The sequence below is a fragment of the Leguminivora glycinivorella genome, chromosome 12, assembly GCF_023078275.1.
Source record: "Leguminivora glycinivorella isolate SPB_JAAS2020 chromosome 12, LegGlyc_1.1, whole genome shotgun sequence".
Taxonomy (NCBI): Eukaryota; Metazoa; Arthropoda; class Insecta; order Lepidoptera; family Tortricidae; genus Leguminivora; species Leguminivora glycinivorella.
The window spans coordinates 12,638,048-12,663,284 of NC_062982.1; the positions used below are offsets into that span (position 1 = coordinate 12,638,048).

General features: G+C 38.4%; 2 protein-coding genes across 4 annotated transcripts in view; one reads left to right on the plus strand and one right to left on the minus strand.

Moving 5' to 3' along the window:
* Positions 1-1,444: 1,444 nt before the first annotated feature.
* LOC125232236 (farnesoate epoxidase-like) overlaps positions 1,445-25,237 on the plus strand; it is a 43,409-nt gene continuing 19,616 nt past the window's right edge. The window contains exons 1-7 of one of the 3 annotated variants that reach the window (XM_048137883.1): positions 1,445-1,470; positions 11,908-12,159; positions 12,851-13,073; positions 14,255-14,435; positions 22,880-22,979; positions 24,469-24,655; positions 24,976-25,093. In XM_048137883.1, the coding sequence (XP_047993840.1) occupies positions 12,006-12,159; positions 12,851-13,073; positions 14,255-14,435; positions 22,880-22,979; positions 24,469-24,655; positions 24,976-25,093 (963 nt within the window). In that variant the 5' untranslated portion in view covers positions 1,445-1,470; positions 11,908-12,005. Of the gene's footprint in view, positions 1,471-11,648; positions 12,160-12,850; positions 13,074-14,254; positions 14,436-22,879; positions 22,980-24,468; positions 24,656-24,975; positions 25,094-25,237 lie in introns of those variants that run through there. The other 2 variants (XM_048137881.1, XM_048137882.1) reach the window with 2 other exon arrangements.
* On the minus strand, positions 9,783-11,640 carry LOC125232238. Its single transcript, XM_048137886.1, has 2 exons — positions 10,441-11,640; positions 9,783-10,030 (listed from the first exon to the last, which is right to left on the minus strand). The coding sequence occupies exons 1-2, from the start codon at positions 11,380-11,382 to the stop codon at positions 10,016-10,018; spliced, it is 957 nt and encodes a 318-aa protein (XP_047993843.1). The 5' UTR covers positions 11,383-11,640; the 3' UTR covers positions 9,783-10,015.

Consider the following 25,237-nt stretch of genomic DNA (forward strand, 5'->3'; position numbering starts at 1 on the left):
AAGATTTGTGAGGACTATGCGGTGAGTCACGGTCTTAAATATAACGTGACTAAAAGCCAGTGTTTAGTCTTTGAGCCTGGCCGGAACAGTTGTTCAGATATTCCTGCAATGTTCCTTAATGGTAGTACGATAGACCGAGTAACCCAATTTAAATATCTCGGGCATATTGTGACGGCCAACCTCGGGGACGACCCAGACATGGAGCGAGAACGAAGGGCCCTGTCGGTGCGGGCGAATATGATAGCACGAAGGTTTGCTGGTTGCTCAAGGGGAGTTAAGATTACACTCTTTAGAGCATTTTGTACGTCCCTGTATACCTGCAGCCTTTGGGTTCAGTACACGCAACGGGCCTATAGGGCCCTTCGGGTCCAATATAATAACGCGTTCCGGGTGATAGTGGGACTGCCTCGCTTCTGTAGCGCATCAGGTATGTTTTCTGAGGCGCGCGTTGATTGCTTTCAGACGACCTTGCGCAAGCGCGCCGCATCCCTGGTGCGCCGGGTGCGGGACAGTCCCAATGTCATCCTGAGAATGATAGCGGACAAGCCTGATTGTCCGCTATTGCTACACTGTGCGGGATTACATTCCCCTCTGACCACCATACAGTGGTAGCTCTGTAGGTTAACTTTATATGTAAATATTTTAGATTTAGGCTCCTACTAACCCTTAATTAATTGTCACTTTCATTCATGTATGTACTAACAAAATATGTGTCTCTGTTACACGAAATAAATAAATAATAATTTATTTTTATCTGCTTAACACTATACAGAATTTTTGATTGTTATCTTGATCCGTACAAAAGATGGATGACATATTTGATATCTAACGCCTCAATGACATAAAAGGAAGTAAGCTGAAAATCATGATTGATGAAAAACAGATAAACAATCTTGTTTCTTGATTGATCTCTGAGTCTTGTTTTCTTGTTTGACTGATGTAAATAAGATTTTCCCCTCACTAGCTCGAAAACACGTGTTTTGTCCTTTAATACCAGCGGGTAAAAACGCATTTTATCCACTAGTGGGTAAAGTAATTTGACCTTGAATAAAGTCAAATTAACTGCTTTAAAATTGATAAAATTAGGTGAATCTAGTAATAAAGATGATTTACCACCTGTGGAACTACTGGAAGCAGTGATAAACGCATTTTTTGCGTTGTAGTTTCCTCGCTATAGTGAGGGGAAAAGTTTTGTGTTGCACTCGGGTGCAAATGTATTTTACTTCTCGTGTGTTAAAAAACTCGCAAGTTCAGGATTCTATTCTCGAACCACTCGCTTCGCTCGTGGTTCAACTATAGAATCCTTTCACTTGCTCGTTTTTCAATTCCACACTCGGCGTTAAAATACAACTTTGCCCCCTTGTATAACAAATAACTATTATTGACTCCTGCAACGCCATCTTTTTCTACTTTCAGAAACATGTACGTATAATGATGATAAGCAGTCGCTTTAACTGTAGTCTGTAGCTGGTGAGCGATATTTATTTGAATTTTGTCTTATTTTTTCTTGAAGAAAAAAAATAAATATGATTTAATACTATCACCTTGGAAATAACAAACAAGTTTATGTGCCTTCCACCACTGCTGATGAGGGAGGGAGATTATATCATGTGAGATAATCTGAAGTATGTAAATATGATTTTCTTGTATCAGCCGAGTAACGTTTTATTAGTGTATTCGCCAGATTTTTAATAGCGTTTAGTTAATACATAGGTTGTGGTATTGTATAAATGAAAATAACTATCACTATCAGATATTTCAAAACGTCATAAATTAGTAGTATTATCGTTTCGTCATTAATTATCTGTATTGGTTTATTTATAGTAACCTTTTTATCCGTCCGACTCTATTCTCCTGACGCCCAATGTGCAATGAGATGTACATTTGGGTTCAATGGAATTTTAACTCTCATGTGAATGAATAAAGTAGCATTTCTTTTCTCTAAATTTCGAACAATTGAAACTCAACTCAATTTAAAATGCAATTAGGATCAAAATTCTTTAGCAAATTTTTTGTATGGTGGGCGTTACGAGGCTATACTACTATACGGTATCTAGTTTTTGTCAAGTCTGGCTAACCTGGCAGGCAAGTATGGTCACGCGATAAATGATAAAACATCTGGCCCTGGATATCGCACTTACAAATAGTGCGATAGGGACGGCCTGATGTTTTATCATTTATCGCGCGACCGTACTTGCCTGTCTGGTGACTTGTCACCACTACTGCCACCATAGCTGGGCATTAACTCGTTAATCCGTTAATCGTTAATTAACGAAGTTAACATTTCGATTAACGGATTAACTTTTAAGTTAACTTGAAAAAATGTTAACGGACTCGTTAACTTCCGTTAAATTTCTCCGAGTCCGTTAATCGTTAATCTAGTAGGGCACAGGCGCCATCTGCGCTGCGAAAAACACGTTCTGAACGCTACTATAAAAGCCCGAAGTACGGCGAATCCTATGATTTGCCGGTAAATCCTAGGTTTTACCGATGTCGATTGCTAAAATTCCGAAATATTACCTAAAAAAGTATTCTTCACGTGGATTTGCTTTTACTAACTTTGATTCGGTGTATCCTAAGCTTTACCATGGCGACTGTTGTAGTGATAGAGCAGCAAATTCGAGCCCTATTTACGACCACATTCGCTTCCTTAGCCTCTACCACCCAAAGTGCCACAACAGCTCTAGCTCAGGCAATCACTGTCTTCCACGTGCAGCCTAGAGTTCAATAGGCTAGCTGTACTTCGGCCTTTTATAGAAATATAATACGTTATAGTGGATACTGATGCAACTAAATATTTAAAGAAAAGTTCATTTTTTTTTACGTGTTAACGGATTAACGATTAACTTTAACTTACGTTAAATTTGTCGAAATGTATCGCTTTAACGATTAACGAAGTTAACTTTTTTAGTAACGGATTAGCGATTAACGAAGTTAACTATTTGATTAACGGTGCCCAGCTATGACTGCCACTATCTAATTATCTATACAACGTGTTTCCGGTAACACTCAAAACCTCAGACACCCCAACTGATTTATTTTTTTAAACTCATCTAGAGTATTCATCTTTTAATCTGATGGTTACTTTTTTTTAAATTGAATTTTTAATTTTCTGTACAGCTCTACTTGACTTTTAGCTGTACACTCAATAAAATAATTGCTAACTTCCACCATAAACCATAAAACTATTTATTTGTGTACGTTACTGCAACGACATAAGGTTTACCAATAGACAGCTAAGATGTCACTGTAAAACACTTTTAATCTTTGTCACAGTAAACTTCTAATTGGACAGGTAATCGCAGTAAGCAAATTTAAACCCAATATTCAAAATGACAAGGTTGTAATTAGGTACGAGTTCAATTTGTTATGACTTATGGATAAACATTAAGATTAAACTGACAAACAACGTCAAACTCGTAGCGGAGAAAATAATCGTCCAAGTAACCAGCCAGTATTATTAATACCCCTAAATACTGAAAAAGGTAAACAACCTCTAGCAATGCGATATACACAATGTTGTCTTACGAGTACAATAGAATAGGCACGTAAAAAATAACTAATAATACAAATTTAAATAAAAATATTACCCCCATCAAGATATAGTTCAATCGATTCTACTCTCGATTTTGAACAAACTGTTTTCAGGTTTTTAGTGTTAAGTGAAACACGGTGTATATCTACTTTGTAAGTTGGTTTTGCAAGTTAATTATCCAATAACTACAGAGCATGTTCCCATTAGTTTTTGACGATTTAGAATACGTTACTCGATAGCGTATACGGCACTAAAAATGTATACAATGTGTAATTTTTATAACCGGCAATATTTCCTGGATATAATAAGCTTGCTATATAAAAAACTAGCTTTTACCCGCGGCTTCGCCCGCGTAATAAAAGTATTCATTAAGATTTTCATTTGGATCCTTAGGTTTCTCTGGTATATTTATCTGCGATTATTTCGATTGCACATAATACTTTTGCTTGAAATGATTGTAGAAATATTACACATCGACCACAGCGTAGGTAATTCTATATACGCTGGGGAAACCTTTATAAACATCCCACATAGCCCGTATTTCGACACTATGATCGGTGGGTAAAAAGTACTTTTTCTATTATCCCTTACAATTTTTTACATTTTGCTTATACTTATCGCAAACGTAATCTTCAAGCAAGCAAACAACGATCGTCTTAGAGCACTTTGATTGTAAGAGACCGCCGACCGGTTATCCGTATCCCTCTAACGATACCCATATTATCCGTATCCGTATCCGTTTCCGTATCCGTATCCGTATCCGTATCCCTATCTCTATCCCTATCGCTATCGCTATCGCTAACGCCATGGCTATCGCTATCCCTATCGCTATCCCTATCGCTATCCCTATCCCTTATCAAGATAACACTAAGTTCTCGCGCTTTGTACACATATTTAAAGTCACATACAGGTCGAAAGCGATTAATTAACATTATTTTTACCTTTTTTCCCAACGTTTCGGCCAGGTTGCACTGGCCGTGGTCGCGGAAGACTGACGTCCCAGCAAAATGTCACCGGAGATGTAAACAACACAAAACTACCCGATATTAATTTATATAAATGTTCGGGGTAGACAAATAAATATAATCTACCCGCATGTAATTATTTACGACATCACATTAGAAACCTCAAAAATAACAGTACTTCTCCACTATTTAATGGATGTTATTATACATATAAACCTTCCTCTTGAATAACTCTATCTATTAAAAAAAAAACCGCATCAAAATCCGTTGCGTAGTTTCAAAGATTTAAGCATACAAAGGGACATAGGGACAGAGAAAGCGACTTTGTTTTATACTATGTAGTGATATCGCTATCCCTATCCCTTATCAAGATAACACTAAGTTCTCGCGCTTTGTACACATATTTAAAGTCACATACAGGTCGAATGCGATTAATTAACATTATTTTTACCTTTTTCCCAACGTTTCGGCCAGGTTGCACTGGCCGTGGTCGCGGAAGACTGACGTCCCAGCAAAATGTCACCGGAGATGTAAACAACACAAAACTACCCGATATTAATTTATATAAATGTTCGGGGTAGACAAATAAATATAATCTACCCGCATGTAATTATTTACGACATCACATTAGAAACCTCAAAAATAACAGTACTTCTCCACTATTTAATGGATGTTATTATACATATAAACCTTCCTCTTGAATCACTCTATCTATTAAAAAAACCGCATCAAAATCCGTTGCGTAGTTTCAAAGATTTAAGCATACAAAGGGACATAGGGACAGAAAAAGTGACTTTGTTTTATACTATGTAGTGATGTAGTGATAGTGATAATAAAATATTAAGTAATATTGCAATTCGTTCCATTTTACGGACACGCCTCCGCGCTGCGGTGACGTCGCATACAGAGATAGTTGATCGGGCGATTAGATTATGGTGATTTTTTATTGTTTTGGTTGAGTATATACTACCTCCTGAAATATTGCCGGTTATAAAAATTACACCCTGTATAACTTTTGGTTACACCGCATATCTGCTGAAATATTCGCTAACGTCTACGTAACTTACATCTCGCTCATTAATGCATAATCATAATGCTAGAACGAGAATGTGTCAATGTTAAATAACCTAGGTGCATGATCTCTGTTGAAGGATAGGGCAAACCTCAAGTTTCATATTATCCACCTAATCAATGCCACTTCGGGTGCGGTTTAATGCTGCCAGTGCAAGGTCGCCTAGATCAGTGTTGCGGGAAACTGTCCAATGATTAGTGTCGTTTGTAGGCAATGGCATGTCCCTGTCGCTATTTCTTTTTTTAACTACGTATACCTACATTATGTACTTACATAGTTCGTGTCGGCAAAGGGACTAGTTTAAAAACTATTGGCAAAACATAAATAAATATGTCATGTGACTCTAATCGGTTTTTTGACTTTCTTGGTGTTATATTTGGCGTCATCCATATATTTATTACGTCACAGTGTAGGGAGAGGGGGGGGGTCATACTAAATTTGACAATTCAAAATTTTGCGTGACGTAATATGTGGATGGCCCCCTTCCCGCAGGAAGTGGTACACAATTGATTATTGTTAACAATGTTTTTTCTGATTTCAAAATCGTCGATTGTCCAAAGATAACTTGAGGAACGTCATTGTTGTTATTATAATTCTAAGCATACGTATTCATGGAAATCGAGGATCGTATTCTACAGTTTAGTGAGTGCATCGCCTCAAGGGTTTGGAGGATTAACCTGGGGCCTCTTACATATTAAAATGCAACCATTGCAACCTAATATTAGTAGGCATTTTATATGAAAAATCACTAAATAACTTCCAGGTAGGTACGATACGGTTCTAAACTTTATTTCTAGCTTTAGAATTTAGAGTAGCTTTGATGTAGTTACTTGTCCACAAAATAAAATAAAAAGTTTTGTAGTTTTCATTACATGCATAAGGCACTGTGGAAACACGTAATAAAGAAACAAAACGAACAAAAGATTAATCACTCCCGTGCAAATAAAAGAGACACGGTGATGTTTATAGTTACTCGCCCAGCAGTCAGCTATAAAAATCGCCGTGTCTCTTTTATTTGCACGGAAGTGCTTATCTTTTGTTCGCTTTTATAGCCGATAGCTCATAGCTTACTAGCTCGCAGTGGGACCAGTGCCTAAGGGCTTCAGTGTTTTTAATAAAAAATTACCTGTACGTGTATATCTCCATTACACTTATATGTCAGTTCGCTTCACACTATTGAAAAGTCTATGGGTACACCGGCCAGCTAGGAACTTCTAGAACGGAGAGAAAGCACAAGACACGTCTGCTTGGTAACCACCATTTATTGAAAGAGAAAGATGATACGTAGGTAGGTACATAAATCTGTCGCCGATAATTGATGCTACCCTCTTTCATAATTATACCCATATATTACACCTCCACCCTTATTTCTAACATGTACATGTACCTTTTAATCTTTAATACATTTGAAGCCATTTCTGGCGATATGACTTTAAAGTTGACAGCTATTAAAGTGTACACAAAGAAATATTTTATTACATTCGGTAAATGGTTAACTAACTAAAATTCGATATTTAAGGTATTACAGTGTTTAGTCAATCTCGAAACCGTATCTTTTTACAGGAGGCAACTTATCTCTCGGTCTCAGTATGGGCCGGGGAAGGTTGACCGGGGGGACGCTGGGTTCCAACCTGTCTGGTTGTGGTGGTGAGGGAGTTGCCACTGATGTCCCACCAGACTCCACATCCTGAACCCCTACATTAGAATTGTCGGTGCGCTCGCTCCCCAAACCGTCCGACTCTTGGGTTGATGATGATGGAGACGGATCCTCATATGTGCTCAACCATCGACTTTTAATTTGATCTACATGCCTATGAATGGGTGAACCGTTTTCCGCCGCAACTATATAATTGCGTGAACTTGTTTTTTCCTGAACTTTTCCATTTAACCATCTCCTACCTCCACTGTAATTCCTATACCACACATTTTCCCCCACGTTAAACTCCCTGGCTGTACCTCCAGCGTAAGTTACTTGCTTCGTTTGACGTTCCTTGACTCTGTCCTCTACCGACCCGTCTTTTAATAAATCAAGCCTGGAACGAAGTTTCCTACGCTGCAATAGTTCTGCCGGTGAGACCCCTGTGGTACTATGTTCTACATTTCGATACGCGAGAAGGTAAGCCTGCAATGCGGCATCTATGTCGCTACCGTCCCGCATAGCCTTTTTAATTGCCCGTTTGCACAGTTTAACCGCGCCTTCCGCGGCCCCGTTCGACGCTGGATGGTACGCTGCTGCATAGGTGACCTTAACCCGATTATGTGACATGAAACTATTATATTCTTGGCTCGTAAAGGGTGGTCCGTTATCGGACACCACTTCTCGAGGTAAACCAAAACGCGCGAATGTCTCTCTTAATACCTTTATAACGGCTTTCGCCGTGGTGGATTGCATTTGGAAAACCTCTAACCATTTTGAAGTAGAATCGATAATAATCAAAAAGGTCCTACCCTGTAGGGGCCCTAAAAAATCTACATGTAACCTAGTCCAGACATCTGTCAAGTAGCGCCACGGCTGTGGGGGCGCACGCGGTGGCGCCGCGCTCTCCGCTGCGCACGTGCCGCAGCTCTTGCAGGTGCGCTCCACATCCGCGTCGATGCCCGGCCACCACATGACACTACGCGCCATACTTTTCATTTTTACAATCCCCATGTGGCCCACATGTAGCTCCTGTAACAACTTCTCCCGTAATACTTCGGGAATTACTAACCTGTAGCCCCAAACCATACAGCCTCTTTCCATATACAATTCCTCCCGTCGCAAAAAGTAAGGTTGGATCTCACTGTCCTTTACCGATGATGGCCAGCCGGTCTGTAAGTAAGTTACTACTCGTCTTAATATATGATCTTTTTCTGTGTTAACCTGAACCATATGTTTATCTATAGGTAAAAAATTTTGAATGAAATTCAAATACGTAACTTCTTTCGGTAACCTGACCGATTTCTTTACAGGTAAACGGGACAGAGCATCTGCCGCGTTATCCTCACTTCGCACATATTCGATATTAAAATTATATCCGGTCAGCAATACCGCCCAGCGTTGAAGTCTACTAGCTGCCATTACCGGTATTCCTTTCTTTTCGCCAAAAATAGATACCAGGGGTTTGTGGTCGGTCCGTAAAGTGAATTCCCTGCCATATAAATATTGGTGGAATTTTCTCACCCCAAATATTATACTTAACGCTTCCCGTTCTATTTGTGAATAGTTTTTCTCTGCTGCATTGAGTGTCCGCGACGCGTACGCCACCGGCCGCTCGCCGTCCGGCGTAATATGAGACACCACTGCCCCCAGTCCTAAACTACTCGCGTCACATGTGAGAACAACCGGCAGATCTAGGGAATAATGAGCCAGAACTTCACTAGACATTAATACCTTTTTTATTTTTCTAAACGCTTCACTACACTCTTGATTCCAATGAAAAGTAACCCCTTTTTTTAGTAACTTGTAAAACGGTGTAAGTATGGTACTAATGTTTCGAACAAATTTTGCATAATACATTACTAAGCCGATAAACGAACGCAACTCGGTAAGATTACTTGGTTCGGGGACCTTTTTAATTGCTTCTATTTTCTCGGGGCATGTGTGTACACCTTGCCTACTGATAACAAAACCTAAGTACGTCACTGCCTCGGAAAAGAAGGTACACTTATCTTTCCTAACCTTTAGACCGTAAGTTTGGAGCCTCCTAAACACCTCATGTAACGTCTTTAAATGTGTTTCATCATCTTCCCCGGTTATAATCAGATCGTCCAAAAAAATACCTACGCGCGGTAAATCTCCGAAAAGCTGCTCTAATTTTCTCTGAAAAATACCGGGGCTCGACGCTAACCCATATATAAGTCGATTATACATGAACAAACCTTTATGAGTGTTTATGACCGTAAACCGTTTGGATTCGTCTAGTTCAAATTGCGCGTACGCTTGAGATAAGTCTAATTTGGTGAATCGATTCCCTCCATGTAATTTAGCTAGTAAGTCATCAACCCTTGGCAGCGGGAAACGGTCCACCTCCAAACATCTATTGAGAGTTAACTTAAAGGCTCCCCACAGACAGTCTTAAAAATTCATAATCTTAAAAAAAACTTGTATGCAATCTGACAGTTCAAACTGACACTGACAAGACAGTGACAGATTTGAACTGTCAGATTGCATACAAGTTTTTTTTAAGATTATGAATTTTTAAGACTGTCTGTGAGGAGCCAAAGTCAGCACATACCCGAATCGTTCCGTCTTTTTTCATCACCGGCACTATAGGCGTAGCCCAGTCGGACGAGTTTACCGGAGTGATCACGCCGTCAGCCACCAGCTGGTCGAGCGCGCGCTCCACCGGCTCGCGCAGCGCGTACGCCAGCGGGCGCGCGCGCAGGAACACGGGCGTCGCGCCCTCGCGCAGCCGGAACCCCACCTTCCCGCCGGTAAACCTTCCCAGGCCGCCTTCAAACACTTCACAATATCTGGAACTGAAATCATTTATGTCAAAAATATGCTTCGTACTGACATTATTACAATCTACAGATTTCACTAAGTCCGGCAATAAACCTAATTCTTTAATCCACTGTCTGCCGAGTAAACTCGTTTTCCCGTTAACCATTACATACAAATCTAAATCTTTACATATATTTTTATATTGTACCGACGGTAATATCCTGCCTATGGGTTGGACATTTATTTTCGTATAATAAGATAAGTTCAAGTCACTAGCTTTTAATGGACACTCTGAAAATAACTTATTATAACAATCATCGCTAATACAAGAAATCGGACTTCCCGTATCTACTTCCATTTCTAAAATTACATTATTCACTCGTAATTGCACTATGTAAGGTCTATACTTCGTTAACTTTTTAGCCTCTATAGAAAAGTTATTTACCTCTTCACTGCCGTTACTGTCACTTTCCAAATCCTCGTCCGCTGCCTGTTCTTCTAACATCGCATGAAATGACACATTTTTCCTCATATTTGGACACATTTTCTTAAGATGCCCTTCTTTGTTACAAACTCTGCAAACATAGGCTTTAAATTTACACAAACTGTGCACATGTGGCCCTCCGCACGTCGGACATTGCTGAGTTTGTCCTCCCTTCCCGTCTGCAGTGTTCCTAACCGCTCGTCCCTTGCCCGCGCCCGTGCCGCTGGCGCCCTTTGACCCGTCGCACTGCACGACCTTTGAACCGCGCGATGCATAGCGCTCCGGCCCCGCCGACTGCCGCTTGTCGCGTCTGACCGCGGCCAGCTGATGCACTGCCGTTGCCATCGTGGACGATGATACTCCCTCCCCTGTTATAGAACGGTCCTGTACCAACGCCGCATGATTTTCCGCAGCTTCCATCGCCACCGCCACTTTAAATGCTCTTTCAAATGTTAGGTTATCTTCCGTAAATAACTTTTGCCGAATACTGTCATTACGAACGCCACACACAAATTGGTCTCGTAAATTGTCTTTTAAACTAGTCTCGTCGAAACCACAATCTTTGGTTAACTTTTTCAACTCCGCGGTATATTCCGCCACGGTTTCGTCACTTTTTTGTGTCCTTTGACGAAATTTAAATCGTTCGGCCATGGTACTGCGAGCTGGCTGTAGGTGCTTCTTCATAACTGCCACAAGGTCATCGTATTTTTTTGTTGACGGCTTGTCCGGTGAACATAAATTCGCCATGAGCTCGTACGCCTCACTACCCATGACGGTGATTAACGTTGCCACTTGCACTGCCGGTTTAACGTCGTTTACCAGAAAATATTGGCCTAATCGTTCCACATATAAGTCCCAATTATCCTTATGCACATCGAACGCACCAACTTTACCGATCGACATTGTAACTGTGATATTCACTTTTGTCCACTTGACTTAAAAAAAAAATGTTCCACACGCGTTTATTCCTCGATCTCGTCGCCACTGAAAAGTCTATGGGTACACCGGCCAGCTAGGAACTTCTAGAACGGAGAGAAAGCACAAGACACGTCTGCTTGGTAACCACCATTTATTGAAAGAGAAAGATGATACGTAGGTAGGTACATAAATCTGTCGCCGATAATTGATGCTACCCTCTTTCATAATTATACCCATATATTACAACTATCTACGAGCTCGGTAAGCTACCGAAATAACACCTAATTTGAGTATCCGAACCACAGAAATCTCTGCACCCATCTCAGTTCACACCGTGGCTAGCAGTGACAATGTGGTTACTAACTATTTCAATACTTTTGTTCATTTCTTTTTATAAGATTACATTCCCTGGCCGATCGCGTTATTATCCTCCAGGTTTGCAATATTTTTTGAAAAACATGTTACATGTCGGCTGACGAATACCTAAACATATTTTATTTTAACTTTAAGGTCCATGTTCGTTACCAATAATAGGAAATCTAATATCCGTTTGGATCGGGTTAAGAAAGCTGAAACATCACCACAGTCTTTGGCAATCATGGGCGAAAATGTATGGAGACATAGTGGGTCTCCAGTTAGGCTCTATGAATGTTGTTGTGGTGTTTGGAAAGGACTTGATCAAGGAAGTTTCTTCGAGGGATGTGTTCGAGGGGAGGCCGGATGGGCTGTTTTATATGATACGGTCGTTTGGAAAGAAGTTAGGTGAGTACCTACTACTTTTATTTGTGACGATTTGATTCCTGTTGATTTTACTTATACCTAGAAGCTCTCGTAAGATCTCAAATTAAAGATAGATTTTTTTGCATCCTCCTCATCCTCTATGCGCTATCCCGGCATTCGCCATGGCTCATGAGAGCGGGGTCCGCTTTGACAACTAGATAGATTAGATTTTTTTGCATATTTAAACTTAAACTCTTAATAGGTAGTGTTTTAATTTTATTAAATTGTGTTTTAAAATTCGTAAAACAGGTGTCAGTTAGGCTAATGGGCGTCTCAGGTGACCCTAGAGCGGGCTCTTTCTTTGCCCAGAGAATAAGTTTGGCGATTCAGAGGGGGAATGTAGCCAGCATATTGGGGGGTTTCCCGGAGGGAGATGAATTGGGAGAAGTTTATATAAAAACTATAGTTTGTAGTTGTAGTTTGTTTTGTGTGATGTTTAGTTGTAAGTCTTAGTAAGTTAATTTTAAGATTTCGTTTGTTAGTGTTCAGAATAAGTTTTATTATTAAGTAACTTTTTGTGTAATCATTGATATTTTATTTACATCTTGTTTCTCAAATAGGTACATGAACTCGACTGGACTTCAGTTTCCCCCTCAAATTACGTTTAAAACTACATAACACAATGGTTTCATTTATAACTGACCCAGGTAATTTTTATGATAAATATTTACAGGAGTAGTATTTTCTGACGGCCAAAGCTGGAAAACAACTCGTGGAGTGCTCCTTAAGTATTTGAAAGGTTTCGGTTACGGCACCCGCTCCATGGAGGCGTACATAGCCGAGGAGTGTACAGACCTCGTCAAGCTTTTGTCGAATACGCGCCAGCCTGTCGTAGTCAATGATTTGTTCGACATTTCAATCGTCAATATTCTGTGGAGACTGGTAGCGGGCACAAGGTTGGTAAAATTATAAAGTACTTTTTTTTAACGCCCAGCAGTAGGTAAGCACAAAGAGCCAATCTTTTGAACTCATATCGTATCTAGAGATAATTTACATATAACCTGGAAGTTCGAATCAAACCTAATTGTTAGTTTTACTAATACGTACTTAAAATACGATACAAACAAGCATACGGCCCTCCTGATGGTAAGCAGTCACCGTAGTCTATCAGGCTTCCGCCTGCAACCCCAGAGGTGTTACATACGCGTTGCTGACTGTCTAGAGATATGTAAACTATAATCCCTAATATCCCTAAAGTATCGTATTTACAAGTAAAGAAATACCACTCAGTAACGCAGCCTCCATGAAATTAGCTTATGAAATTTGGTTTAAATTTCAATGGTTAAAACTGTAGGTATACAGTGCGTAAACCTAATAAGGGCGATAAATGAAACCAGGCATATAATTCAATATTGTTATCATTCATTAAGAAGTGTTTTTGAGCTACTCTTAATTTTCACCCCATAATGAATTTTTGAAAAAAATCCCAGCAGCAATGTACTGTAAAAGTGGTTGCGATGACAATCAATGACAACTGTCAACGAGCGTTTAACGCGAGTGTGTTTGCATTACGTTGCGGGCCGAATTAATTTGTATGGATAAAAAAAATATTTCAATTTTAAGTAAAAATTATCTAATTCCATTTTTTATGTCCACTCACCACCATGTTACCACCGTTAAGAGGTTCGCCCGTATTAGGTTTACACCCTGTATATATACAGGGCGTGTTTTGATAGCGGGTCAGTAAGGGCAGCTATGAGATCCCCTGGTCCTACGCGAAAATGGTCTAAAAAGACCATCCCTCGATTTCAAATTCATGAAAAATGGCATTTACAGATTTTGAAAAAACATACAGTGTGCAAGAAAAATGGCATTTTTGATAAACTTTTTTTTGACGCCATTTCCATCAACCCATCCATTTTTCATCAATTTGAAATCGAGGGATGGTCTCCTTAGACCATTTTCGCGTAGGACCACGGCACGGGATCTCATAGCTGCCCTTACTGACCCGCCATCAAAATACACCATGTGTATGGTGGACAGCATACTATTCAATATACTCTATGGTGGACAGGACAAGTCCCTAGTTGTGAAGCCAGCAGCATTGGACTTGGCACAATAAAAACTTGTTTTTCAGATACGATTTGAAAGACATCCGTTTAAAAAAACTATGTCATATGATCAAACGGGCATTCAAAGTGGTTGACATGAGCGGTGGTGTGATGAACTTCATGCCTTTTCTGCGGCATATCATTCCTGGCGCCATTGGATATACGGAGTTGCATGAACTGCACGAGACACTCTACTCGTTTATTAAGGTGAGGGTAGGCTTGTCCGAAAATTAATAGAACTTTTTTATTTTAATATTTGAACAGCGCATATACGGGTTGTAATTTTTATAACTGGCAGTATTTAATATGAGCATAACTGATGAACAACCGAAAACACTAAAACAACAACAAACTGCAGAAGTTGCTAGTTGTAGAACTGTAGAAGTTGGTAGTCCCTCTACATTGGAGAATTGCGATTCACAGATCTATTTTGTTCCCCTTGCCCTGAAACGTGTATCCTAAGGTCTAAACATGTACCCTCCCTCGACCATGACAAATCCAATGGATCCAGAACCTTAGAATATATTTATAATACGTGACTTAACTATTCCATATGAATAACTAAAGGTGTGGTGTAAGCCTAAGGTGTAAGAGGGGAAACGAGAAAAGAGTCCCCGATAAAATAAAATTATACGGGTCCTTGGAATTCCAAGTGCAAGTGTGTCTGGGTCTATTCTAGAATGTAAAGTCTATCTATACTTCACTACTCGTAAATATTGACGATCGGTTAGATCACACAAAATATCACATTCCGCAAGTTAATAAGGAACGAAGAGCTCAAGTTCAGACTATTTTATTTGCAATAGCGATAACTGTTCAATAACAAATGATTATTTTTTAGATCAGGGGCGTAATAAGTCTTATTTTTTTTTCTTATTTTGTTGTTGATCTATGTAACATAATGGCTTAATTACACTAATTACTATAGTTGGTTTTACTGAGTATCCGTTTACAATCAATCATGAAGCAATTAATCATTTAAGTTTAGTCTATAATTCTATATTCATTATTATCGATATCCTCGCTGGACTTGATAACAGAAGACATATTGGAAAAATGACAAAATTTGTAAAACATATGCTTGGTTTGTAAGAATTAAGCAAAGACCTAAGTATTTATAATTTTTCACCATACCAACTGGGTAAAGGCTTACTTTGCTATTCGAAAACAGATAGCAAAATTGCATTTTATCCACAAGAGTGCAAAGTAATTTCATACAAAATTTAACTTGATGTCTTAAGCTGGCTACTAGTATTTACCTATAAATGATGATTTTGAATCATAAATATTGACTAAATTGATGAATTTGATTTAATTTGATGTTTTATAGTTAGTATTTTGTTCGTGTTGGTGTGGTGAAAAATTTTGTGTTTCACTCGGTGGCAAAGTTTGTTTAACCTACGTGCCTTGAAACCCTCGCAACGCTCAACGCTTGCGGTTCAATATTGGAATCTTTCGCTTGCTCGGGTATCAATATTGGCACGTGCGGTTAAACAACAACTTTGCCCCCTTGTAAAACAAATAACTATTATAAAGATTTCAATGTTGCTCGCAGGAAAAGTCGCGTTTAGATTATGATTAGAAATGCTTCATGTTTGCATCAGAATACTTTTGCCCACACTAGATTTTAAGTTAGACAGGGTAAGCCAAATATTGTGTATAGACAGTACGAGAGTACCTAAATACCTACTTGTAGGGAAAATCATACTATTGCTTCTGTTGCGAATAAATTAAAGTATAAATAAATAAATAATAAATAAGTGAATAATTAACTATAAATATACAACTCAAAAGAAAATATGGGCCATTAAGCTCTTTTGTGAACACTACAGTGTTTAAAATGTATGAAATATTGGGAAGTTGCTACCTCTTCCGTTCACAAAAAATTCTGGATTTGTAAAATTAATACTGAAACGTTTTTATGTTACGCTTTTCATGTAGCGTTAAAAACACGTAGTGGCCCTTATTTCCTTTTTAGTATTACAATACAATACAATACAATTATTTATTAATAACAAAAAAGTTATAGGTCGTACCTAAAGTTAAACAGTAGGAAAATGTTTTTAATTAGTATTAATTAATTTCATCATAATTTCAATTATACAATGAATAAGGTCGAATATGGTTCGACTTGAATTGACAAGAATAATATTCTCATATATAAATGAATGTATGTCGTGATTGCGCAGAGGACTTTTAAGCTACCTTAAAGTATTCCGCGTAGTCGTAGAAAAGCTCGGCCATGAGCCAAATTTTTAATTTGAATTTGAAACCCGCGATGGTAGTTGCGTTTTTGATATTATCGGGTACGCGGTTGTAAACGGCCGCTCCCGTGTAGTAGACCGATCGCTGGAGCTTAGCGAGTTTGCAAGGTAATATATGTAGTTTAGAATCTGAAATAGATAGATAATATAGTTACTAGTATAGTTTAGGTTGGTTGTCACTTCGTATAAATTCTCTTTTTATCCCTACTTTATGTATGGTAGCAGATACGTAGGCAGGGACAAATCGGAACGCATCTTATAAACGAGCATGGGTCCCTCCCGCCGCCACGATGGTCTCTCCGGTGATGAAGCTGGCGTGATTAGAAGCCAGAAACGCCACGACGCCAGCCATCTCTGGTGGCTGTCCCAGCCTTCGCATTGGTATTAGCGGCAAAATTTCCTTCCAAAGTTCTTCTGAACTTGAAAGCTGTAAAATTAGTCAATTTATAAATAAAGTCTTAATTTGTGTCTTATGCAGTAATAGGATATAGCGCGTCTGATTCTCAAATATTTCGATAAAAAGTTCTAAATCGGTTATAAATAGATACCGACAGTCTGATATGCACTGACGTGGCTGACGTAGCTACTATTAAGGGGCTAGGTCTAGTCCCTGAGACACTTAAAGCCTGATTATTACTAATGTAGATAGCGTTAGAGTTTTAATAAATCTGTGAATTCATACATAGGAATGAATGAATGAATTCATTCCTACATATTTATAAAACAGTTTAGTGACCCTATTTCCTCTTTGCCTCTGGGTCCCTGACTGTCAGCTAACTACGCCACAGCCCACACGGAATGCTCAAGTTATACAACCCACCATCACCCTTCCCGTAGTGGTAGGGCAAAAATCTCAATTCACGGAAAGAATAGGATTAGTGAAATAATTCGTGTTTGAAATGTTTGATTAGTATTTCCAAGAGTATTAATATATTGTCACATATACTTACAATCGAAGCGAATTTGGTATCAATAACGCCAGGCGCCACACAGTTACATAACCCTTATGTTTTCACTCGCAACTTCATTCGCTATAGCTTTAGTTAACCCGATCAACGCTGTTTTGCTCACACTGTACAGACTTATAGGCTAAAATGAAAATAAAAAGTAAATTCAAAAGACTAATAATCCTAATATTAAATCAAAGTGTCACACCAAATAATTAATACTCACCAACATAGGTTTATATCCAACTATAGATGAAATAAACACTATGCTGCCACCGCCTCTTTTGGATAGATTAGGGTACAAGCTTCTTTAGCCAGCGACCAAGAGCTTTTCACGTTCACGTCAAATACTTTGTCCCACATGGCCTCTTCTGCCTGAAAAATATTATTGATTTGTTTGCATTTAACTTAATAATCAATAATACATTGATGTAATATTACTTCGTAAAATTGGGCCCTTACGAGCACTACGAAGTAGGTAGACCAGACCCTTTAGCACAAATTGCCTTGTCGCGCGCGAGTCCATACTTGAAGTCGCGCTTGACGTATGGACTCGCACGCGACACGGCAAGTAGTGCTAAAGGGGCAGTTCATTAGTCCACAAAATATATAATCACGTGCGCATTTTCCTTGGACTGTTTATTATGCAAGGAGCTGTCTTAATTTTTGAAATCTGTAGCCTTATCTTACCATAAAAATGTATTAACTGTCTATGTTTACTTTTAATAATTCCGACGCTCCTGGATTAAGAGCGCTATGACAAAAAAAGGCGATATATTGTAAAATGCACAATATTTATCGACAAAATTGTACACTTTACTCATACTAAAAGACAGTGAAAGTACTTGTTTCAGTTAGAACATCTTATTAACTGTCGGTTAAATAAAAAACATATGAAAAAAAAAGCTTTTTCAATTAGTAATGATTGTTTTTCTGATGCTCGTTTAGGAAAAACCGCGTGAAGCACAGAATTCGGAGCTCTTATTATGTACAATTTGATAAGATCACTCTCATAAATGAGGTAAATTTAAGTTCCAAATATCTTGTACTTAAGGCCCATTAAACAATATTTATCATTTAATCCTTTGAAATTGAGAAATTGAAAGTAAAACGAACTCAATTTTGTCTTGAAAATACATCGAAACAAGTGATCATTTCTCCGAAAATCTACATGTTATCGAAGTTATTTTAGTATATAAATAATCTGCACAATGTGCTTAAACTGCTGTTATCCATTTGTCGTTATAATATTTTATCATGATTTTTTGCCAATTTTTTGAAAACTAGCCTTCCTGTCGCTATTTTACCGGCGACGGACGCCTGCGATTTCAGTGCCGCGCCGGAGCTCGAGGAGGTAAGACGTATGTCGCTTTGGTCTCCGAGTTTTCATCGCAAACGTCGAGAATATTTATTGTTGTGTGGGTCGGACGCCTTGTTTCTACACGGGCTATCCTCGCATTGTGTGTGTGTAAACAGCGACCAACGAGTTTGATCCTAGATCCGTAAATATTTGCTTTTGTAATACTTTGTTATGTTTAAATGTTAAAGTATTACAACGTTGTGATGATAAAAATGTGAAAATTACAATACGGTCAAGATGATAAGACACATCAAGATGGTACTCGGGATCTGATGATGGAGCCAGAAGGTGGTCACCAGTACCAGTGAACCATGTAAGTAAACGACTTCGTGTTTAGGCTCGTTGGGTTCGTCTCAACAAGACCTTTGACAAGAGTCTGATGATGGAGCCAGATGGTGGTCACCAGTACCAATGAACCATATAACTAAACCCAGAGATGGGGAAATCGTAATCGATTCCGGATCACACGATTACTTGATTTTACTTTGTAATCTGACACTACTGGGTGTCAGATTACTTGTAATGTAATCAAGTGAAACGGTAAATTACCATTACATGTAAAGGAATCACTAATCATCTATACAATCATTACTATTACCAATAATTCGGAATCATAGTCGATTCAAAATAACTGAAATTATTGACTTGATTACTTTCAGATTACGAATATGTAGTACCTCAGATTGCTGACTGTCACTTTGACACAAAAGTCGTCATGGGTGTCGTAAAATAGGTTTTAGGAGGTGCTGATTCCAAAATTAATGACTAATGTTCAATCTGACATTGCTGACTGTCACTCTGACACAAAAGTCGTCATGGGTGTCGTAAAATAGGTTTTAGGGGTGATGATTCCAAAATGAATGACCAATTTGGAATCTGACATTGCTGACTGTCACTTTGACACAAAAGTCGTCATGGGTGTCGTAAAATAGGTTTTAGGGGGTGCTGATTCCAAAATTAATGACCAATGTGGAATCTGACATTGCTGACTGTCACTTTGACACAAAAGTCGTCATGGGTGTCGTAAAATAGGTTTTAGGAGGTGCTGATTCCAAAATTAATGACTAATGTTCAATCTGACATTGCTGACTGTCACTCTGACACAAAAGTCGTCATGGGTGTCGTAAAATAGGTTTTAGGGGGTGCTGATTCCAAAATTAATGACCAATGTTCAATCTGACATTGCTGACTGTCACTTTGACACAAAAGTCGTCATGGGTGTCGTAAAATAGGTTTTAGGGGGTGCTGATTCCAAAATTAGTGACCAATTTGGAATCTGACATTGCTGACTGTCACTTTGACACAAAAGTCGTCATGGGTGGTGTCGTCAAATAGGTATCCGGAGGTGTTTGAAAACTAATGACCAATTTGGAATCTGACACTGTTGACTGTCACTTTGACACAAAAGTGATCATGGGTGTCTTCAAATAGGTTTTCATGGGTACTGATCTCAATATTAATGATCAATTTGGAATCTGACATTGCTGACTGTCACTTTGACATAAAAGTCGTTATGGGTGTCGTCAAATAGGTTTCCTTTCCAGGGGTACTGTGCAATGTCAGGTTCCAAATCGGTCATTACTTTTTAAATCATTTCATTAATTTTGGAATCAGTGCCCCCTAAAAACTATTTGACTACACCCATGATTCCTTTTGTGTCAAAATTACAATTAGCACTGTGAGATTCCAAAATAGTCGTTAATTTTGGAATCAGCACCCCGGAAACCTTTTTGAAGACACCCATGACGACTTTTGTGTCAAAGTGACAGTCAGCAATGTCAAGATTCCAAATCGGTCATTAATTTTCAAATCAGCACCTCCGAAAACTATTTGACGACACCCATGACGACTTTTGTGTCAAAGTGACAGTCAGCAATGTTAGATTCCACATTAGTCATTATTTTTGGAATCAGCACCCCTAAAACCTATTTTACGACACCCATGATGACTTTTGTGTCAAAGTGGCAGTCAGCAATGTTAGATTCCACATTGGTCATTAATTTTGGAATCAGCACCCCCTAAAACCAATTTTACGACACCCATGACGACTTTTGTGTCAAAGTGACAGTCAGCAATGTCAGATTCCACATTGTTCATTAATTTTGGAATCAGCACCCCCGCAAACCTATTTGACGACACCCATGACGACTTTTGTGTCAAAGTGACAGTCAGCAATGTCAGATTCCACATTGGCCATTAATTTTGGAATCAGCACCCCTAAAACCTATTTTACGACACCCATGACGACTTTTGTGTCAAAGTGACAGTCAGCAATGTCAGATTCCAAATCGGTCATTAATTTTTAAATCAGCACACCCGAAAACCTATACTCGTGGTATGTGCACTTGAAATGTGAAAGTGAAAATGCTAGAATGACATGTAAACCACGAAGTTGTATAGTCATATTGTTCATTGGTATTGGTGACCACCATCTGGCTCCATCATCAGACCCTGAGCACCACCTTGAAGTAATTAGAATTGTATTTGTCTTATTTTATCATCATATTAATATAATTATACTTTACTCTAATACTTATCATATAACAAAAGCAAATATTTGGGATGGGATCTACTTTTATAATTATTACTTTAATTTTTTAAATAAATTTTAACATTAATTGATATTATTTCGCGCTATATTCTCGTATTTTCGTACAAAATAATGTTTATTAGAAACCAAAAGTTTATATCGAGATAGTAGATTGTGGTTGTTATCAAAATTCCATAGAAAGGATCAAGATTGTTTTGTCCATTATTGTAGTGCGAGCGAGTGATAAGACGTGCTAGAAAGGGTCGGCATATTGGGCTCGCGCGGCGGGTAAAATACCTAATTTCGCCCGACGCCGAAATGTTATAACGCTCTTAACCGCAGCATTAGAAACTACTATGTCTAGACCCCCAAATTTTGCATTGGCCTGAAGAGATAACATTGGATCAGTATCAAATTCAACTTGTGAATCAGTCTCGAAAAGTCACCATGTTATGGTTTAAAATATGGTACATTATAAAGGATATATAAATTTAGTTGTATAACACTTCATATAGCGTGTAGTTTTAATAATTGGCAATATTTAAGGAGTTGATCATACAGCTGATACAGAACCGATTTAAACCACAAATACCTTAATCTTACTGAAAATATATATGTTTAAACATTTTATCATAGGGGTTTCACAAATAGTGTACCTTTTTAATAGTAGTCATTTTTAGGGTTCCGTAGTCAACTAGGAACCCTTATAGTTTCGCCATGTCTGTCTGTCCGTCCGTCCGTCCGTCCGCGGATAATCTCAGTAACCGTTAGCACTAGAAAGCTGAAATTTAGTACCAATATGTATATCAATCACGCCAACAAAGTGCAAAAATAAAAATGGAAAAAAATGTTTTATTAGGGTAGCCCCCCCTACATGTAAAGTGGGGGCTGATATTTTTTTTCATTCCAACCCCAACGTGTGATATATCGTTGGATAGGTATTTAAAAATTAATAAGGGTTTACTAAGATCGTTTTTTAATAATATTAATATTTTCGGAAATAATTGCTCCTAAAGGAAAAAAAAGTGCGTCCCCCCCCTCTAACTTTTGAACCATAAGTTTAAAAAATATGAAAAAAATCACAAATGTAGAACTTTATAAAAACTTTCTAGGAAAATTATTTTGAACTTGATAGGATCAGTAGTTTTTGAGAAAAATACGGAAAACTACGGAACCCTTCACTGAGCGTGGCCCGACACGCTCTTGGCCGGTTTTTTTTAAATAAAACTTACCAATAACGATATATTTATATAAATAAGATTTGGCCTATTTAATTTCTAACACTGATTTAGTATAAAAATCGATCTTAAATATTTTTTTGTTATTTTTCCTAGAGTCAGAAAACCATTGTCTATCACATATATTCATATCTCGTTAAAAGAAAAATTCATGCTTGAAGGGTTAAGGGTTCTAGCTAAATGAGGCATAAACGTATGTATCGAATGAAAAATTTACCTAGGACCATAAATATCACTAATACAGCGCGTTTAAATAGTAGGTACAGTCTTCAACGAATGTTTCGATCGTTTTAATTTATTTTGCTTTTACAGGAAACAATAAAAGAACATGAGACAAACATCGTCACCAAAGATCCGAGAGACGTCATTGATGCCTTCCTGATCGAATCCATTGAAAACAAGGCTGATGCAAGTATGTACCGACCCATGGTACCATTTTAGTATGTAATAAAATAACTAAAACGTACTTATTCTTCTTCTTCTCTGCATATTTGCGTCCACTGCTGAACATTATGCCTCTTTCATGGATTTCCAGTCCGCTCTATATGCGGCGGTATGCCAAGCACACTACTATTAATGGGTACTTTGGGTACTAATGTTATAGTACTACTACACGACCGGGCCGTGCAAACGTGCTTCATGTACCTATTTATTTTAAGTAAGAACGTTGGCTTCATGTATGGAAGAACGTTGGCTCGGCCCGGACGTTTTATTTGTTAGTATGTACTCCTCATGTGTCTATGTTTTCCTCAGTCACCCGTTGACCACGAACGCTGTAAAGAGTTCGAAACGTCGGGATGTATTTTAAATTCATTATACGCGATTTAATCCGTTTCCATAGTTTTATTTCATGAGTAACTATCGCGGTAACCGAAGACAATATTAGTATGTACTCTTATTAGACGTTACTGTATTATGAGTGTATTATCAATCTGCACGGGAAGCATGGTCGCGCGATAGACGATAAAATATCAGGCCGTCCCTATCGCACTTACCAATAGTGCGATAGGGACGGCCTGCTATTTTATCACTTATCGCGCGACCATAATTGCCTGCCTGGTAGTTTTGATTCAAATACGTAGTTAAGTTATATTTATGATTCTATCTAATTATCTATACAGTACACGATATCGCTATTATTACGTATAACATAGCATTATCTAATCACAAACAACCTTTAGGGCCCATTTAGACGGTACGAGAAATCGTATACGAGTTTCATTTCATTGAGTATTTGGATTGGTGCGCTAAGTTGTTTGTAACCAGAATGGATCGCAATGTATTTAAAATCGCATGCGAGTTCGCATGCCGTCTAATTCAGACCTTATATTGTTGCGTACTTTGAATGTATCTTTAAAACAGGATTTTAGTTATCGATTTATACAATCAAATTAAGTTTCGCTTTCGCTTTAAGATACAAGTAAAATGAGTAAAGATCTATAATTCTGTACCTATCAGTGGCGGGGCGTGAAAATTTTCGTTGGTAAAGCCGGAGGGGTTTTTGGAATTTGTTTTGTATGGACTTCTACAGATACTAGAAAATTTTAGGGAACCCGTTGGGAATCGAGTTGTATCGACGCTCCGCCACTGGTACCTATTATACTTGGATATTACATATACGCCTACACAACTCAAGAAGCAACCGCTGGTTCTACGAAATAATTTGAATTTGTTATGAGGATTTCATTAGGCTCAGATACGAAATGTACGAGTACCTATGGATATATACCAGTTATATACTCTACCAGTTATAGAAAGTAATATTTACACATTACTGGAATAAATTAGGGATCTACTAAAAAACTCTTATATAATTGTATTAATAACTGTCATGCTCGAATACAATTCAAAAGGGAATCAAATAAATACACAAAAATTCGATCCTTACACCGTTGTAACAGTTTCAGAAGAAGAGCTCCAAGTAGTGTGCCTCGATATGTTAGAAGCTGGAATGGAAACCGTTGGTAACACAGCCGTTTTTCTACTTCTACACGTCGCCTTAAACCCACATGTGCAAGCGCGCCTCAGGCAAGAGATAGATGACGTCATCGGCTCTAAAAGACCGCCGGCGTTGGGTGATAGATCAAGGTATTTCTTCTTCGTCTCCTCCCTTCAATTTTCTTAGCACTGCCTTTAGGCTGGAACAGACATATTCGTCACCTCTCACTCATCCTCGTCATCGTTGAGATATTGAGTAAGTAGGTAGGTAGTTGGTACTTGGTTTAGACGCTATCGCTGCAAATTGGAGGTTTTTAGGAGTGCACACTCGTGACGTTCTTTACGTTCTTATCGTGTATTCAGTGGCCTAACTTTTTTTTTTTTTTTAATGCGTGACACTTGATTTATCGCGCACTGTTAAGTGTCATAATATTGACGATAAACTAAGTATGAATTTCCAACTTCTTCAGAATGCTGTATACCGAGGCAGTGATTATGGAAGCCCTCCGAATTTCAAGTGTGGCCCCAGTAGGCATCCCTCATGTGGCTCGAGAAAACACGCGGCTCAAAGATTATATCATTCCTGAGGTAATTTTTCACACGATACTTAAAATATGTGATCAATTGGTGTAGTGACGGTGACACCCAGGGCATTATAGAGCGGATGCTGCTCAGCATATAACTAAAGATTTATTTACTATCATTAGATAATAGTACCTGGACGACTTCGAA

Bases quoted from the DNA above. Each gene is read 5' to 3' on its own strand.
- LOC125232238 (XM_048137886.1), bottom strand. From the start codon at position 11,382: ATGTCGATCGGTAAAGTTGGTGCGTTCGATGTGCATAAGGATAATTGG.